This window comes from Ceratotherium simum, chromosome 33 (assembly GCF_057802395.1).
Source record: "Ceratotherium simum simum isolate JZ-2026a chromosome 33, ASM5780239v1, whole genome shotgun sequence".
NCBI classification, from domain to species: domain Eukaryota; kingdom Metazoa; phylum Chordata; class Mammalia; order Perissodactyla; family Rhinocerotidae; genus Ceratotherium; species Ceratotherium simum.
In genome coordinates this window covers 23,128,281-23,144,108 of record NC_141932.1, presented here as the reverse complement: position 1 = coordinate 23,144,108, position 15,828 = coordinate 23,128,281, and the positions used below count along the sequence as shown (strand labels likewise).

General features: G+C 55.3%; 1 protein-coding gene across 1 annotated transcript; it reads right to left on the bottom strand.

Moving 5' to 3' along the window:
- Positions 1–53: 53 nt before the first annotated feature.
- On the bottom strand, positions 54–15,697 carry MAP4K1 (mitogen-activated protein kinase kinase kinase kinase 1). Its single transcript, XM_004441488.3, has 31 exons — positions 15,473–15,697; positions 15,246–15,303; positions 15,035–15,125; positions 14,202–14,266; positions 12,540–12,595; positions 12,400–12,447; positions 12,201–12,243; positions 12,034–12,106; positions 11,390–11,521; positions 10,945–11,007; positions 10,765–10,846; positions 10,181–10,297; positions 9,871–9,949; positions 9,330–9,388; positions 9,210–9,253; positions 9,088–9,132; positions 8,097–8,139; positions 7,513–7,675; positions 7,337–7,419; positions 6,870–6,954; positions 5,927–6,003; positions 5,776–5,836; positions 4,760–4,868; positions 4,615–4,673; positions 4,320–4,423; positions 3,581–3,755; positions 3,247–3,309; positions 2,985–3,074; positions 2,831–2,901; positions 2,124–2,179; positions 54–232 (listed from the first exon to the last, which is right to left on the bottom strand). The coding sequence occupies exons 1-31, from the start codon at positions 15,569–15,571 to the stop codon at positions 163–165; spliced, it is 2,463 nt and encodes an 820-aa protein (XP_004441545.1). The 5' UTR covers positions 15,572–15,697; the 3' UTR covers positions 54–162.
- Positions 15,698–15,828: the final 131 nt, after the last annotated feature.

The window sequence follows — 15,828 nt, the reverse complement described above, 5'->3', positions numbered from 1 at the left end:
GTGGGCATCCAGGAATTCTGCCCTCCCCCCTCCAGAAAAACAAGATGACAGCGGAGGCTGAAGTCATGTTTATTGAGGACAGGACATGTCATGACCACTAATGTGTGTCCCTTGGGGAGGAGCGGGGTGCAGGGACTGGTTCCTGACACCCCCCCCAGGGACTCATTCCTGGATGTAGAGGTTGCTGGGGGCAGTAGGATCGTCTGCTGGACGTGTCTCCACCACCACAGGCCTGGAGAAGGAAGAGAGAAGTCAGTTTGTTCATTCATTTCTTCCTTCATTCACAAAGGAGTTAATAGAGGCTGTGCCAACACAATGCTGGGCTATGGCAATGAACAAGCAGACGTGGTCCCTGCCCGTGGAGAGCTTTAGAGTGGGAGACCAACATGAATCAGAGAATTACATGAGTGCAAAGAAGCATGGGACACACAGCAGAGAAACCTAGCCCAAGGGGTCAGTCAGCCAAGGTGCCCCCAAGGAATGGATGGTGGAGCCTGAAAGAGGCTCAGGAGGGAACTTGGTGAAAGGCAGGGAAGAGTGTTCTAGGCAGAGGGAACAGCCTGTGCAAAGACCCTGAACTGGGAGGGAGCCTGGGGCTTGGCTGCAGAAGTCATGGTCTTGTGGGCTGTGGCCAGGACTGAGTGTTTATCTTGAGGCCACAGGAGGGTTTTAAATAGAGGGAGAGTGACACAATCAGATTTAGATTTTAAAGGACTCCTCTGGCATGTCAAAAGGTCACAGGGGATCCTTGAAGGGGCTCTCACTGGCTAAATCTGGGAGTATTTGTGCCTCAAAATAAATAAGGGTAGTAATAGATTAGAATCCATAGAATAAAATGGAAATCCATGAGACTGCTGAAATACATACATACATATGTACACACATACATACATGTATAAATGGTGGAGAAGGGACAACTCCTCCCTACAGTAGTAACGTAGTAGGGAAAACAGTAATAAATGTAGAAGGAATGATAGAAAGAGAAAATCACCATTTAGTAACCATCCCAACAGATTCAGGCAAAAATCATCAATAGATGCTAAAACTAGTGGGTAAGAGTCTGATGAGAAACAGTGTATTGACATAGTCTCAGCAAATCGCCCAAAAAGATACTTAATACAAAGGAAAAAAAGAATAACTTTGTAGTGGAGAAACCTGGCTGACTCCACTTTAACCAAATGATCAAAGATAACGTCACCAGTAGTGGGACAGACTGACGTGGGCCTCCTGATAACGATGCACCACGAAGGACACAAGATCACTTGTGCGGTATTCCTGCCCAAAATGCTTATCCTGGAAACCTCAAACCCAATTGAGTGATCTTCTGTAAAACAACTTTCCTGTACTCGACAAAAGTGTCAAGGTCATGAAAAAGAAAGTAAGTCTGAAGGATCGTTCCAGGAGAAAGACTAAAGAAACATGACTCGGAGATGCAACCCATCATCCTGGATTGTATCCTGGACCAGAAAATAAAGTATGATTTTTTTGGTTATAAAGAGTATCATTGGGGCAACTGGTGAGACTTGAATGGGTGTGTGGACTAGAAGGTATGATGTCTCGGTGTCATTTTCTTGATTTTGACAACTGCACTGAGGTTTCTATGAGTGTGTCCTTGCTTTGATTTAGGAAACATACACTAAAATAAATAAAATCTTTAAAAAAAAAAAAAAAAGGAAACATACACTGAAGTATTTAGAGGTAAATGGGCATCGTGTGTGCAATTCACACCCAAATAGTCAGAAAGAATTTATATACAAAATATATATAAATATATAAATATATATATATGGAAAAGAAGGATAAAGCAAATATGGTAAAAAAAAAAAAGTTAACATCTGGAGAATCTGGGTGAAGAGGATACAAGAAATTTTTAATTTATTTTTGCCACTTCTCTGTGAGTCTAAAGTTATGTCAAAATAAAAAGTTAAAATAAAAATAAAAAATGAAACTACCCCCTTGGCTGCTGTGTGGGGAATGGACTATAGGGGGCAGAGATGGAAGCAGGAAGACCAGGTGAAAGAATGTCCAGGCCAAAGATACAGATGACTGGGGCCACCTCAGGATGCCCTCTCCACATCAGAAGCCCCCGCCCAGGTCCTCTGTCCCCTTCCCCAAGCCCGTACCTGGGAGAGCCAAGCAGACGGAAGGTGAGGGTGGGGTCTCTCAGCTCCTGCAGCAGCTGGGGGAAAGGGTGTGTGTGTTAGCATCTAGAAGACTCCACCCCTCTCCTTCAAAGCGAGCAAGGGGGAGGTCTCTGAACTTCTAGCCTCAGGTCCAGAAATAACCATTCTTGCTAATACCACTCACTAGCTGAGTGACCTCAAGCAAGTTACTTAACCTCTCTGTGCTTCAGATTACTAACCTGTGAAATCATAGTACCTACCTGGTAGGTGATCATGAAGATTAAATAAAATATAAACACGTAGGGGCAGAGTCTGACACATAGTATTCTATGAGCTAAGCACCACTTTTTGCTCCATTTTCCAGATGAGGAAAGTAAGGCACGGGAAGGTTAAGTCACTTGCCTAAGGTCACTCAGCTGGATTCCAACCCAGGCATGCTCTTAACCACACACATATCTCTACAGTGACCCCCATTTTATAGTTGGAAGACTGAGGCTCAAAGAGAAGCAACGTCCCTTGCACGAGGTCACACAGTGGCCCGGGATGAGCTCAGGACTCGAGACCCTGGGGTGGAGAAGGGGACCTGAGACTGGAGGAAGCTTTCCTCCAGGACCTTACACCCTAACTCAGGTCTCCCAGTGCGTCTGATGAATGGGGTGACTGTGGTGGGAGGGACGGGTGGTGGGCATTGGGATGGAGGCACTTACCTGGTCGGAGCCGAGAGCCCACACCTGCACACCATGCTTCCAGAAGGCCTGGAGCCGCCCCCCGACCATAGCTGGGAGGAAATTGGTGCCTGTTACCTTGGGTATCACTTGAGCCTCCCCTCTGGACCCTGGGCCCTCCCATCCCGGCACGTACCCACGGCCTCCACCGCTTCTGTCATGGGGATCTCCGGAGTTCGAAGTCCCCGGACTGGGGCCCCCTCTGGGGTCACCAGCTTCAGAGACCCTAGAAGTGGGTAGAGAGAGGGCTTTAAGAGCGGGGCTTGGAAGGTTACTGAGGGACTGGACAATACATTCAGTGTGAGAAGCAGGACAAGACAGGGTAGGACCTGAAGGAGGCAGGGTCTGGGGGCGGAGATCCAGAACAGTGGGGTAAAGAGAGGGAGGAGGGTCCTTACCGTCCATCAACACCATCACCTTGTCTTCCTCTACCTGGGTCACCTGTACTGGGCCCTTGTGCTCTGTTCGAGAGGAGGGGGTTCAAGGAGCAATTCCGCCTCGCTCCACCTTCCTCGGCTAGGCACCCTCTCCATACCCCACCCAGCAGGCTAAACCCCGCCCATCATAGCGGCCCCGCCCGGCCATCAATCTCACCAACTATACATGCCCGCCTTTCTCCCGTCCCCTCTAGGTTCGACCTCCTTCCCAGTGACGCCTCAGGCTAAGCCCCTCCCAGCCACCCAGACCCACCTCCCAGCAGCCCCGCCCCCAGCGAGACCCCGCCCCACTCACCTGTGCTCATCTCGCCCAGCCAGCAGGAGAGCGCGCCGAAGCGCACGGTGTGGAACAGCACCGACTTCGCCGGCCGCCCCGGGCTCACGCCGATGCACACGGCGGGCAGCTCGGAGCCTGGCCCGGTCAGCAGCGCGAACACCGGCAGAGGCGTGGGGAGCGGGAACAGCACCTGCTGCGGGCCGCACACGGAGGGGCGGGCTCAGCGGGGGCCGGGGGCGGGGCCCGGGGGCGAGACCCGGGAGGACGGCGGGCCTGGGGCTTCCCAAGTATTTCCTGGGCCCTCAGTCTTGGGAGGTGCCATCTAGAAATTTCAGGGGGTGAGGCCGCAGCGGGCTTCGGTGGTGCCTCCTTAGAAATTGACGAGTGTGGCCTCAGAGTGGGCGCAGCTTCCCTTTGGGGGCGCGCCGCCTTGGTGACAAAAAGGCAGGGCCCCCCGGGGGGCGTGGCCTCAAAAGCAGCAAAGTCTCCTTAGAGACTCAAAGGACCTGAATGGGGTCTCCTTAGAGACCGGAGGGGGCAGAGCATAGGGCTCGAAGAATAACTAGTCCAGGGGCGAGGGGCGAAACATAAGGATCAGGAAGACATCAGAACGAGGAGCTTTTGGGTGGGCGGGGCCTTGGGGGTGGGCGGGGCCTCGGGTGGAAGCGGGGCTTCACGGAGCTCTCAGCCGAAGCGCAAGGGGTGGAAGGCCCTGGCCACCGAACCTCAGAGTCCCCAGCCTCTACAGGCCCCCTACCCGGACCAGCAGGAACTTGTTCATGGGCTGGTACCACTGAAGCAGGACCACGGACGTCTCCAGTGCCCCGCACAGGAACGGGCCCCCGGAGCTAGCGCCCTCCGCTGTGGGGGTGGGTAAGGATGGGTTAGGGTCGATCCTCTCTCCCCTTCCCCGTCCCTGAAAGGCCACACACCTTTCCCCGAGCTCTGGACACCCTGCTTAACTCTGCAAGCCTCTCGGGCGGATGCAGTCTGAGCCCCGCGCCTGGCCCCGCCCCGCCCCCTCTCTGCACGCCCATGGGGCTCTCTCTCACCCACACAGCACGCGCGGCAGCCTTTGGTGTCCTGGATCTTGGTGGAGACCATGTTCTTCCTGCAGAAGAGGATAAGCGTGAATGGCGGGAGGGACAGCAGAAAGGGGGGATTACAGGGGTCTGTGGTGCCATTAGGGGCTGGTACCTCGCCAGCAGCCGGTGGGGGCTAATGTGAGCGATGGGGCTTCCTGCTCTGGTCTCTTTCCGTTCCAGCAGACCCAGGATGCTATGAGAATACAGGTGGGGGGTCTTTCCTGCAGCATGTGTGTATGTAGGGGGAAGCAGGCAGTTATAGGACACTGGACACTCCCACCTGGCCCCATCCCTTCACTGTGCCCCATCCCTCTGTCTGAAACTCCCACGCCTTCAAGTGTCAAACACTTTTCATTTATGCATTTTTTCACTCAGCATGTTTTAAATGCCCACCGTGGGCCAGGCACTGCGCTTGGTTCTGGTGAGCAGTGGTGAGTAAAATAAATATGTCCCATAGCCTTGTGGTGCTCACAGCCACAGGAGAAACTGTGGACACTTAACCAGTCAGATGAGGTTACACACATTACACAATTTAAGAAGAAACCAATCTAACAGAAGCTGAAATATACTAATATACACCTGAAATTCACACAATGTTGTAAACCAATGTGACCTCAATAAAGTAATTTAAACAAAGAAGAAACCAATCTAGGAATTCTTCTAAAGTTTGTCATCACTGATGTGACATTAACTAGTTCATGAATCCTATTTAGCTTGGCATTTCCCCATAAGTTAGAAATTCTTTTACACAAAACGTTTATAAAACAATGACACAAAATTTTAATCTATAACTTGCTCACTCTATTTTAGTAAAGGGTGGAATAAGTTCTGTCATCTGGACATCGAAGAAATGTAAAAACAAACCTATTGTAGGAATGACCTCAAAACTGACTTGAGAGGTGAGGACTATTAGTGAGCCCCATTCTACAGATGGGGAAACTGAGGCTCAGGGAGCAGACATCTCTTGTCCCAAGTTCCACAGTGAAAAGTGGGTGGGATGTGAACCACAGGCTCTGAGAAGCAGGAGCCTAAGATTTTTTTCAGTTGTGCCCATCTACCTCCCAACCCCCTGACCCTGGACCCCTTAACTTCTGACGCCCACCCCTCCCACCCAACCCACAGCCAGACCTGAGAGGGACATGAGGACATTGTTGATGGAGTACACCCAGGTAGTCCGGCTAGGAAAGAGCTGCAGAGAAGGGAGGAGATGGCTCCTTTGAGACCCCATAACCCCCAACTCCAGCCCCCGCCCTCGGCCCCCCTGGGTCCCGTCCCTCACCATCTCCAGCGTGGCCTCCTGATCGTTCCGGTTCAAGATGAAAATGCCTTCCTCGGCCCCCAGGAGCAGGTGCTGGTCTGGGGGATAGACATGAGGACGCTGGGACCTGCCTCATCCTGGGGGACCTCCTAGACCCCTACCGTCTGACCCCAAACACCAGCACCCTGTCCCCCAGCCCTGACCCTCAATTCTCTAACTCTCATCCTACACCGACACTCCCAGCCTCTGTTTCCCCAAATCGGAGCTGAAACCCTGACTGGTCCCTTGAGCTGGTCTCAGTCTTGCCTACCTCTGCCTTCCCAGCTTCGGGTGGTTCCTCCATCTCTGACCCGGAATCCTGATGCTCTGACTCCTCAACTCTGACCCCAGCATTAGACACGCCTCCCCAAACAGCCATCTAAGTTCTGTCTCTCTTTCTCTCCAGTCCTGGTCCCAGAATGCTAATCCTGTCTTAGCACAGGATCCTCAACCTCAGACCCCCCTACATATGACTTTTTCTGCCCAGTGTGACTCCCCAAACTCTCCTTTCTTTAACATTTTACCCCACAAGGACCTTCTCTCCACATCTTTGATCCCCAAACTCTGTCCCTTCCAGCTCCATTCTGATCCCTAAAACTTCTGACCTCCAAATGCTGATCCCAGTCTCTCTACCATTAACCTCCAACTGGGGTTAGTGGGGTTCACTGTCCCCCATCTTGTACTCCCAACTCTGTCCTTTCTGTTAGACTCTGACACCCCTGGCCCCCAAACTCTCATCTTCCTAGTTTTCACTCTCAAACTCATCTTCACTCTTCCCATCTTTGATCCCCAAACCCCAACTGTAACTTGGCTCAGCTCTGCCACTCCCCACCCTATTAAGACCCTCCCCTGTCCCTGCCTTTCGGCCTTCCATTAGGGTCCCTTCCCGTCCCTCTATGCTCCCCTAACCCTCCTGAATGCCCACCTTTGGTGGAGGGGTGTGTCCAGGCGGCCGTGCTGTGGATCCGGAGGGGACAGCCATTGAACAACTTTACGAGAAGGGCACATCCCTGGGCAGGCCATGGGGGGTGGCAACAGATCCAGCAAAAGGGAGGAGGGGACAGGAAGGTGCAGTGGTTAAGACTCTGGAGCAAGAATGCCAGGGCTCAAATCCTGCCTCTGCCTCCTCAAAGGTTTATGACCTTGGCAAGCTACTTACTGCTCTGTGCCTCAGTTTCCCCATCTGTGAAATGGGGGATAATTTCTATCTTTGTGACGTCTACCTCTATCTCTGGAGGTTTACGCCATGTAAAGACATGAGATCAGTGTCTGGCACAGAGGAACTGCTCAACTACTGTCACTACTATCATTATTAGTCTTCCCACCCCCCCACCCCCACCAGGCATCCCCAGCCCGTCCAGAGGTGCAAGTCCTCAGCAGAGCCAGCCTCACCTTTCTCTTCATCTTCTCCTTCTTAGGGGGCAACAGTGGGGGCTGGTCAGGCTCCCGGGGGGGTGGGCTCCAGAGTGAGGGTTCTGAAATGGGTAGAGGAAAATCAGCTCTCAAACCCCCCCATTCCTGCCCACCCCCGCCCTTTGCTCACCCCCCACCCCAGCTTGTCCCATTACCTGAATGGGCAGTTAGGTGGGGACTGCGGGTGGCTGGCGGAGGCCCAAGATGGGGGCTGCGTGGGGGAGGCCCACTGGCACACCGGACCAGCACCCCCGGGCTCAGCTGCCCCTCATCCCCAGTCCCCCCGGGACCCTCGTCAGATGGAGAACGGAACTTCGGCTTCGGAGATAGGGAAGGGGCGTGGGAAATACATTAGATGATCTCAGAGGGAGGGCACCATGCCTTCCCAACCCCCCGTCGGCCAGAACCGACATTGGCCATGGCTCTGACCCTCCCCACAATGTCCTACCACCACCCACCACTCCAGCCTTCCCCTCCCGCCCGCCCCTGACATCAACTCATGACCGCAACAAAGGAATCAACCCAGCAATTAATGCTGGATGGAATAGTGCCAGGGGTTCCTAGGACAGTGTCCATCACGCTAAATACTTTGAATCCCACCCCTAGGTTCAGGGAGACCACTTCCGGATCCCAGTGTGCTCATCAGCCCAGATTTCAACGGACCTGGTGTCCCAGACCCCAGCATCTAAGGGCCCTAGCCTCCTGGCCCCCAGCCCCCAGCTCTGGCCTGGGGCCTTACCTTGGGGGGCAGTGGAGGAGGTATGTCCTCTGCAGGGGTGGGGCTGAAACACAATGATGGGGTAAGCAGGTGCAGTGTGGGGAACAAGGATGGGGGAAGATGGGCGGTTCAGGGCTGGAAGTCTGAGGTCAGGAGGGTTGGGGTGACTTGGTCTGGGCTGGCGCTGAGGACTAAAGGACCAATAACCGTGGTGATAATCGTGACAGCAACTCTTAGACATCAAGTGCCAACAATGCATCAAGTCCCTGAACCTTCACAGCCCCCTAGTCACACAGATCACAGGAGCTCTGGGTGCCAGGTTCTAGCTTGGTGCCTGGCGCCACACTGGAGCCAGTTACAGATGAGATGTGTGGATGGGCGAGTGGGCCCTGAGGCTGACACTGGGGGCCTGGGCTGACTGTTGGGATTGAGGTTGGGGTCTGGGACTCAGCGTCTGGGGTGGGGGAAATTCCCAGGGCCCAAGGTTCAGTCTGAGGTTGGGTAAGAAGATGAAGATGAAGGCCAGGGGTGGAGGGTTAGGGCTGCAGTTGAGGTCTAGGGGTTGGAGCAACATCTAGGAGGAGCTAGGGGACGCGGTGGAGGGCCCAGGGCTGAGCAGGATAGGTGGGGAAAGATCTCGGGCTGGAGCAGAAGGCTATTCTGGAAGGAACTGGGGTTGAGGGCAAGCGAGGTTGAGGGCTGAAGTTGAGAGTCAGGTCAAAGGTCATATAAGAAGGTGGGAGCTGAGGTTAGGGTCCTGATCACAGTCAGGTATGAAGGAAGGTGGGGCTGGAGTTGGGAACATGTTGGGGGTCAGGTGTCTGAGGTGAAGGAAGGTGAAGATGAGGTTGGGTGGGGTTAGGAACAGGGGTTGGAGAGGAAGGAGAGTGGGGGCTGGGTTGGGGGTTGGGCTGGGGTCAGGGGGAGAAGGGAGGCAGGTGGCGGGGGGCAAGGGGGGTTGCAGGCAGGTGGGGCTGGTGAGGGCCTGGGAGCTGGCCCCGGCCTCTCTTACATGTCCACGTCGTCGTAGTCATCATCGGACTCCGACAAGGTCCTCCTGAGGAGCGACAGGCATGAGCCTCAGGCGGTTCCCCCACATCCCAGCACCCTCCCCCAACCCTGTGAGCCCCTGACCTCGGACTGCTGCTCCGGAAGTCTCCAGGGGGCTGTAAGCGGGCCTGTGGGACAGTAAAGGGTCAGCAGTGGCCTGGGGAAGGGGAGGGCATCTGGGGCGAGCAGGGGGAGGCATCTCACGGTGTCGGCTGCGGGTCTGGACTCCATTCCCCTGAGCTTCCTGAACTCCATGTGCCGCCCTGGAGGGGTGAGGGGTCGGGTAACACACATGGATTTGAGAACAGAAAGAGTAGAATTTGGGGGGCTGGGGTCAGGATCTTAGGACTGGAGCTGTCCCTTACGGGGGAGGGATCTTGGTTTACAGGGGTCTCCTTTGGGGGTCAGGGTTTGGGATCAGGGAGGTAGGGACTCAAAGTGGTTACAGAGTGTTTGTTTTTGAGTTCCATTTGGGTGTCAGGGATCTGACAGATTTCTGAGGACTCTTTGGGGGTCAGGGCGGTGATAGGAAGTCTCATGGGGTCTGTGTGCACGTCAGAGAGGTGGGGGTCTCTATAGTCATCTTGTAGGTCAGGTGATGAGGTTCTCTGGGGTCTCTTGTGGGGTCAGATGGTGATGGGGGTCTCTGAGGGTCTTTTTGGAAGTGATGGGTGATGGGGGTCAAGGGGGGTCTCTTAGATCTATTATAGGGTCAGGTGTCCCCAAGCTTAGGATCTCTACTCACGACAGCAATCTGCATCTGGGACCCCCAGAGAGCTGGCTCGATGGGTGGATCTGATCCGCCGGGGGACGGCAGGGGGAAGCTGGGCAGAGCGGCAAGTGCATCAGGCCCACGGCCCACCAGCGCCCCCACCACCCTGTGGGCCAGCCTGGGGCCCTCAGCTCTCCCGTAACCTCTGTGCCCCAGCCCTGTGCAAGCCCCCCCCTCTCTTTTTTCCTTCTAAGAGAGGCAACAGGAAGGCACTCCAGGCAGGGGGCACAGCCTGAGCAAAGGCTGGAAGGTTCCAGTCCTTTCGTCAGCAGGGCACCCTCACCTCGGGCTCCTCATCTTCAATCTCGCCAACAGGAACCCCCTTCCCTGGGTTCCTCAGTTTGTCCAGAAGATCTAGGATTAGGCCTCTATTTAGCCCGGGCTGGGACACCAGCTGATGCTGCGGGAGGGGAGGAGGGTGTCAGCGGACAGATGGCGGGTGTGCAGGGGGAGGCTGGGACGGGGGCTTGAGAAGAGAATTTTATGGGGAAGGTGCCAACCGAGGGAGAAGGCAGGAGCTGTGAGGAGCTGCGGCCTGGGAATTCTGAGGAGTTAGATGAATTTAGGGGTCCTGCGGGGGCACTTGGAGAATTCCAGAGGTGTCTCAGAGGGCACTGGGCTTCCCCTGGAATTCCAGAGTACACCCAGGAAAGGGTCTCAAGGCCCTTGGGAATTTGTTTTAACAACTCTGGATATCTTGGAAAAAGGTCTGAGGTACAATCTGGAGGGTCTTGGGGGCACTGGGGAATTCTGAGGGACTGGGTCTTTCAAAGGGGGTTCTGTGGAACTAAATTATCAACGTTCTAGGAAGGCCCTGGGAATTCTGGGGCAAGAGTCTGGGAGAGGCTTCGGGGAGGGGAGGTTTACGCTGAGCATCTTGGTGGCGCTGGGTCGTTTCTTGGGGCTCTTAGTGAGGGTGACTTTGACAAAGTTGTGGAAGGCGGCCGACCTTGGGAGGAAGAAGCCAAGTTCCGGGGTGAGGGGACTGAGACCTGCCCATCAGACCATCAACCCTGGCTCTGCCCACCGCCCATCACTCTCTCCTACCATTTGCCTTTTTCCTTTAGCCGCGGGGGCTGGTAGCCACTCTTGGTCATGAGGAAGAGAACTCTAGAAGAGTAAGGAGAGAACATGGGGTTCAGACTCACAGTGGGGGTCACACATCATGGCTCGAGGGGTCCCCACTAGCTCTGAGGTCAGCAGAGAGCCAAGTGAGGGACAGAACGAGAATGAGGTTCAGGTTTTACAATGCACTAGGATGCCACTACCAGGGGACGCCGTTTATCACAGTAGGGAGTGACAGTGTCGCAGAGTGAGGCTCAAGGCGGGTTCCCTGCGCTGGGGGTGCCTGGTGTGCAGGGCTGAAGAAAAGGCTTCTGGGTTGAGGGAATCCTTGGGGGTCTCCTGTAGGGAGGTCTTGATGTGGGGAAGCAGGCTGGGGGCAGTGGTCAGGGTTGGGGATCCCTCCAGGGGGACCCGCCACGCCACCTACCTGAGAGGATGCACATCAAAGAGTGGCGGCTGTAGCTCTGCCAGCTCGATGGCTGTGATGCCCAGGGACCAGATGTCACACAGCTCGTTGTACCCCCCCTTCAGGGCCACGGCCGCCACTTCTGGAGCCATCCTGGGGGCAGAGACCCTCAGAGAGTCGGGGTGACACAAGGAGGGGGGAGGAAACTCCTTGGTGTGGGGAGTGGGGGCAGGAGAGAGACGAAGAGAGAGAAGACTGGGGCAGAGAGAGAGCCAGATGCAGAGAGAGACATAAAGACGGAGAGAGACAGAAATACAGACAGACACAGAGAGGTAAAGATAGAGAGACAGAGATAGACTGGAAGACAGAGAGAGAGAGAGAGAGACAGGAACAGAGAAACAGAGAGAGCCACAGACTGAGGCAGAGGGAAAAGACAGAGACAGACAGATACGGAGAGACAGAGAGATCAGGAAAAAATCAACACAACACTGAGAGAAATAGGTGGAGAGGGCCCAGAGAGACCTCAGTACACGGAGACTCAAGAGAAGACAGAACAGTCAACAGAGAACGGCAGAGCAGGGGAAAGGCGCCGGGAAGGAGATTCCCAGAGATCCGGCGTGGGAAAAGCCACCACCCCCCACCAGCTGCCCGCCAGGCACCCTCACCAGTAGGGCGTCCCAATGAAAGAGAGGCGTCGAGCGAGTGTTGCCCCGATCTGGGCCGAGATACCAAAGTCAGCTAGAGGCGGAGGGAGAGACAGAGTGACCTGGGGTCCCTGCTCCCCTTGCGCCCCCAGCCAGGCCCCCTGCCGACCCCCACCAGCCACACTCACCCAGTCTGACCTCCCCAGAGTCGTTGATGAGGATGTTGGCTCCCTGAGGACAAGAGGGGGGATTAGAGGCTATCAGAGACACCCCCCAGCCCAACACTGCCTCCACCCCCTGGTCCCCCCCACCCCCCCCACAGCTCAATAGCACTCCTGTCTCATGAGCCCCCCACCCACCAAGGCCCCCTTTCTGCCCCCAGACCACCTTGATGTCCCGGTGTATCTTCTTCTGTGAGTGCAGATAAGCCAGGCCCTGGGGACGAGGGTAGACATGGGGCCGTGAGTGCCTGGGGGCTGGAGCAGGGTCCTGCCCCACCCCCCCAGGCCCACCAGACCCCTCCTCACCTGGAGCACCTCCCGGCAGACGTAGCTGATCTGGAGCTCTGACAGGGAGCCTGTCACTGCAAAGGTCACCCCAGTGCGGTGTTGGGTGGGACTCAGGCAACACGGGCCCAGGAGCCCCTGGCCCCCACTCACACTGGCTGAGAGGGTGCCACATGGGGAAGGGGAAACAGGACAGGACAAGCGAGAGGGGAAGACGGAGGGGTGGTCAGCCACAGGGAGAGGCAGCAATGCAGGGAACCAGAGGCCGGGGAGACAGATTCATTCAGCAGATATTTACTGCTTGTCTACTGCGTGCCAGGCCCTATGGTCAGCACGGGGGATACAGCTGCAGATGAAAGAGACAGAGATCCCTGCCCTTGTGGAGAGAACATTGCAGATGGGGAGACCGACAGTAAACAAGATCAATAAGTAAAAGATGTGGTACGTGAGACGCTAATAAATAGTAAGAAGAAAAATAAAGCAAGAAAAGACAACAGGAAATATGTGTGGGAAGGGGTATGACATTTTACACAGAGTGGTCAGCGAAGATTGCTCTAAGAAGGTGACAGGGTGAAGCTGTGAGCAGTCCTGCTTGGCTCCAAGGGGGAACAAGGAGAGCCAGAGCAAAGGCCGGGAGGTAGGAGAGTGTCTGGCGGGCCTGGAAAGCAGCAAAGTGAGTGGAGTGGAGTTCAGGGTAGGAAAGTGGCAGGAGGTGAGGTCAGTCGGCTGGTGGCGAGGGGGGGCGGGTCAGACTCTGGGGCCGGACGAGGAGTCTGGTCTTCTCTTCGGAGGGAAATGGAAGCCATGTGGGGACTCTGAGCAGGGGGTGATGTGACGCTGCAAAATGAGGAAAAGCAGAGAGAGAGGGAGAGAGGGAGAGGGAGAGAGGGAGAGAGGGAGAGGGAGAGAGGAAGAGGGAGAGAGGGAGAGAGGGAAAGAGGGAGAGAGACACAAAGAGAAGCAGGAACAGATCCAAATTGAGACAGAGAAAGAAAGAGACGGTCAGAAACCAAAAAGTAGGAAGACAGAGATATTGAGAAAAAGAGAGACACAGAGGGCTGGAGAGACAGACAACAGACAAAGAGAGGGGGTCAGAGACCAGGTCTGACAGACCGGCTGTGAATCACTTTCTCTCTGTGGGCCTCAGTTTCCCCCCGAGGACTTCTTAATGAAGTCCTTCCTTTTCTGACATTTGAGGTCTTGGGCTGGAGGGAGACAGGGAGATGGTTGAAGACAGAGGCGGGCATCAGAAATTGAGAGGTGATCAGCCCACCCCACCCACACCCTCAAATTCTCCAAGAGAATGAAAAGCAGGCTGAGAGAGAGAAATCAGAAATTCATTCACTCATTCAACGAAAATGTGGGCACCAACTATGAGCCAGAAATGCAGCAATACTCAAACACACGCATGGACCTTGGCGAGAAAATGCAGACACAGAGGAAGACGCGGAGGGGAAGTAGCAGGGATCGCCACACACAGAAAGATTAAGGCTGGACTGTCCAGTCCCAGCGGACAGGGCCTAGGGCCCACTCAGTCACCACAGTATCCCCAGCATCATCCAGGCCAGGCCCAGAAGAGGGGCTCATTGTGTGAAACATGGACCAGAAAAAAGGAACACAGAGAGACAGGAGAGATGACTGGAGGGGCAGGGGCTGCCTGGATGCCCTTAGCCCTCCTCTCACCTTGGTAGATGTCCTGGAGAGAACCAGCCCCACAGAATTCCATGCAGATCCAGAGCTTCTGCAGCCTACAACAGTTCAAGAGTAACAATAATAATAATAATAATAATAATAATAATAATAACAGCGGTAATAAATTATTATTTATAGGACAGCCCCTGGCTCACTGTCTTGTTCTAGTTCAACAGGAGCTTTAATATAACAGCTGTCATCTCTCTACCTCCCCTTGCCCACCAGAGAGAGAACACCCCACTTCCATTTTATAGATGGGCAAGTTGAGGCTCAGAGAGGAAATATATACTCAGGGTCAACTGGACTCAAACCCAGGTCTTTGGGCTCCTAACCCAGGGCACCCTCTGCTGTCCCACGCTAAGCCAGGAGAGAGGGCAGAGATCTCAAAGGTTGTGGAGGTCGGGAGGGGACAGAGGTGCCCAGGGTCACAGGCCTGGGGGACACAGGTCATTATTGGGGCATATAGGATATTAATTTGGGGGTCAGGGAATTTAGGGGCTTACATTAAAGGAGCAGAGAGTGAAACTAGGGGGCCCGAAGGGCAGGATGATGAGAGATTAGTTTTAGGGGACTTGGTTTCAGGTTTGGTTACTAGGAAGGGATCAATATTGGGGACCCCTGGTTAGAAAAGGGAGTTCTGGATTGGGGATTAGATTAGCGGTTGCTCTGGTCAGAAAAGAGGGGCTTCCAACTGGGAAGTTAAGTTAGGGGTGCCCCAGTTAAAAATGCGAGTCCAGGATTGGAGATCGGGTTAGGGGATGCCCTGGTCAGGAACAGGGGTTCTGGGCTAGGGGCTGGGTGGGGTCAGATCTGAGGCTCATCACCAGAGATAACTCCCATGGTAGGCCACGATGTTGGCATGCCGGCAAGTTTTCAAGATGAGGATTTCCTTCTGCAGTGTGGAAACATCGTCATCTGCGAGGAGGGGCAGGAGAGAAAAGGCGGCTGCAGGGAGGGGGCACGGGGGAGATCCATGTCCCAGAAGGTGGGGGTGGGGGTGGGGGTGGGGAAGGAGCTCCTGGGTCCTCTCCTCACCAGGCTCCATCTTCACCATCTTCAATGCAACCAGGTCCCCCGACACCTTGTCTCGAGCCTTGGAAAGGGGAAGTTGGCAGTCAGGCAGGCTCCATTCGCCTGAGCTCTCCCTCAGCATCCCTGAGTCAAAGCCGAGGGCTGGGACCCTCTCGCATCCCCTTCCCTTCTTGGGCCTCACCCCAAAGGTCACTGGTTTGAGGGTGATGGAGAAGGAGGGGGGTCCTCACCTTGAAGACTTCCCCATAGGTGCCGCCACCCAGCCGCTGTAGCAGGTCATAGTGTTCCCGGGGGTCCTTATTAAAGATGTCGGGGTCCACGAGGTCCATCCCTGGGGGCCGGAGCTGGGCCTGCGCCCAGCGGCCAGCAGGGCCTCAGGGCTCGAGTGCTGGCACCTCCCTCCCTCCCCACAAGCCCTGCACCCGCCTTGCCTCCACCGGCTGTGGCCTCCCCCCTCCCCACTCTCGCTTCCTGCCCCAGCGCAGGGCTGTGCAGCCGGCTCCACCCCCTGTCCCCTGAGAGCCTGTGAGGGGCAGCTTGCTTTGGGACCCAGGGGACCCCCCCCTCCACCTCCAGGGCCCTGAGC

Bases quoted from the DNA above. Each gene is read 5' to 3' on its own strand.
- MAP4K1 (XM_004441488.3), bottom strand. From the start codon at position 15,571: ATGGACCTCGTGGACCCCGACATCTTTAATAAGGACCCCCGGGAACAC. The intron at 15,304-15,472 runs GTGAGGACCCCC...CCCCTTTCCAAG, and splicing joins CCTATGGGGAAGTCTTCAAG to GCTCGAGACAAGGTGTCGGG. The intron at 12,107-12,200 runs GTGAGTGTGGCT...CTCCGCCTCTAG, and splicing joins CTCTGGGGAGGTCAGACTGG to CTGACTTTGGTATCTCGGCC.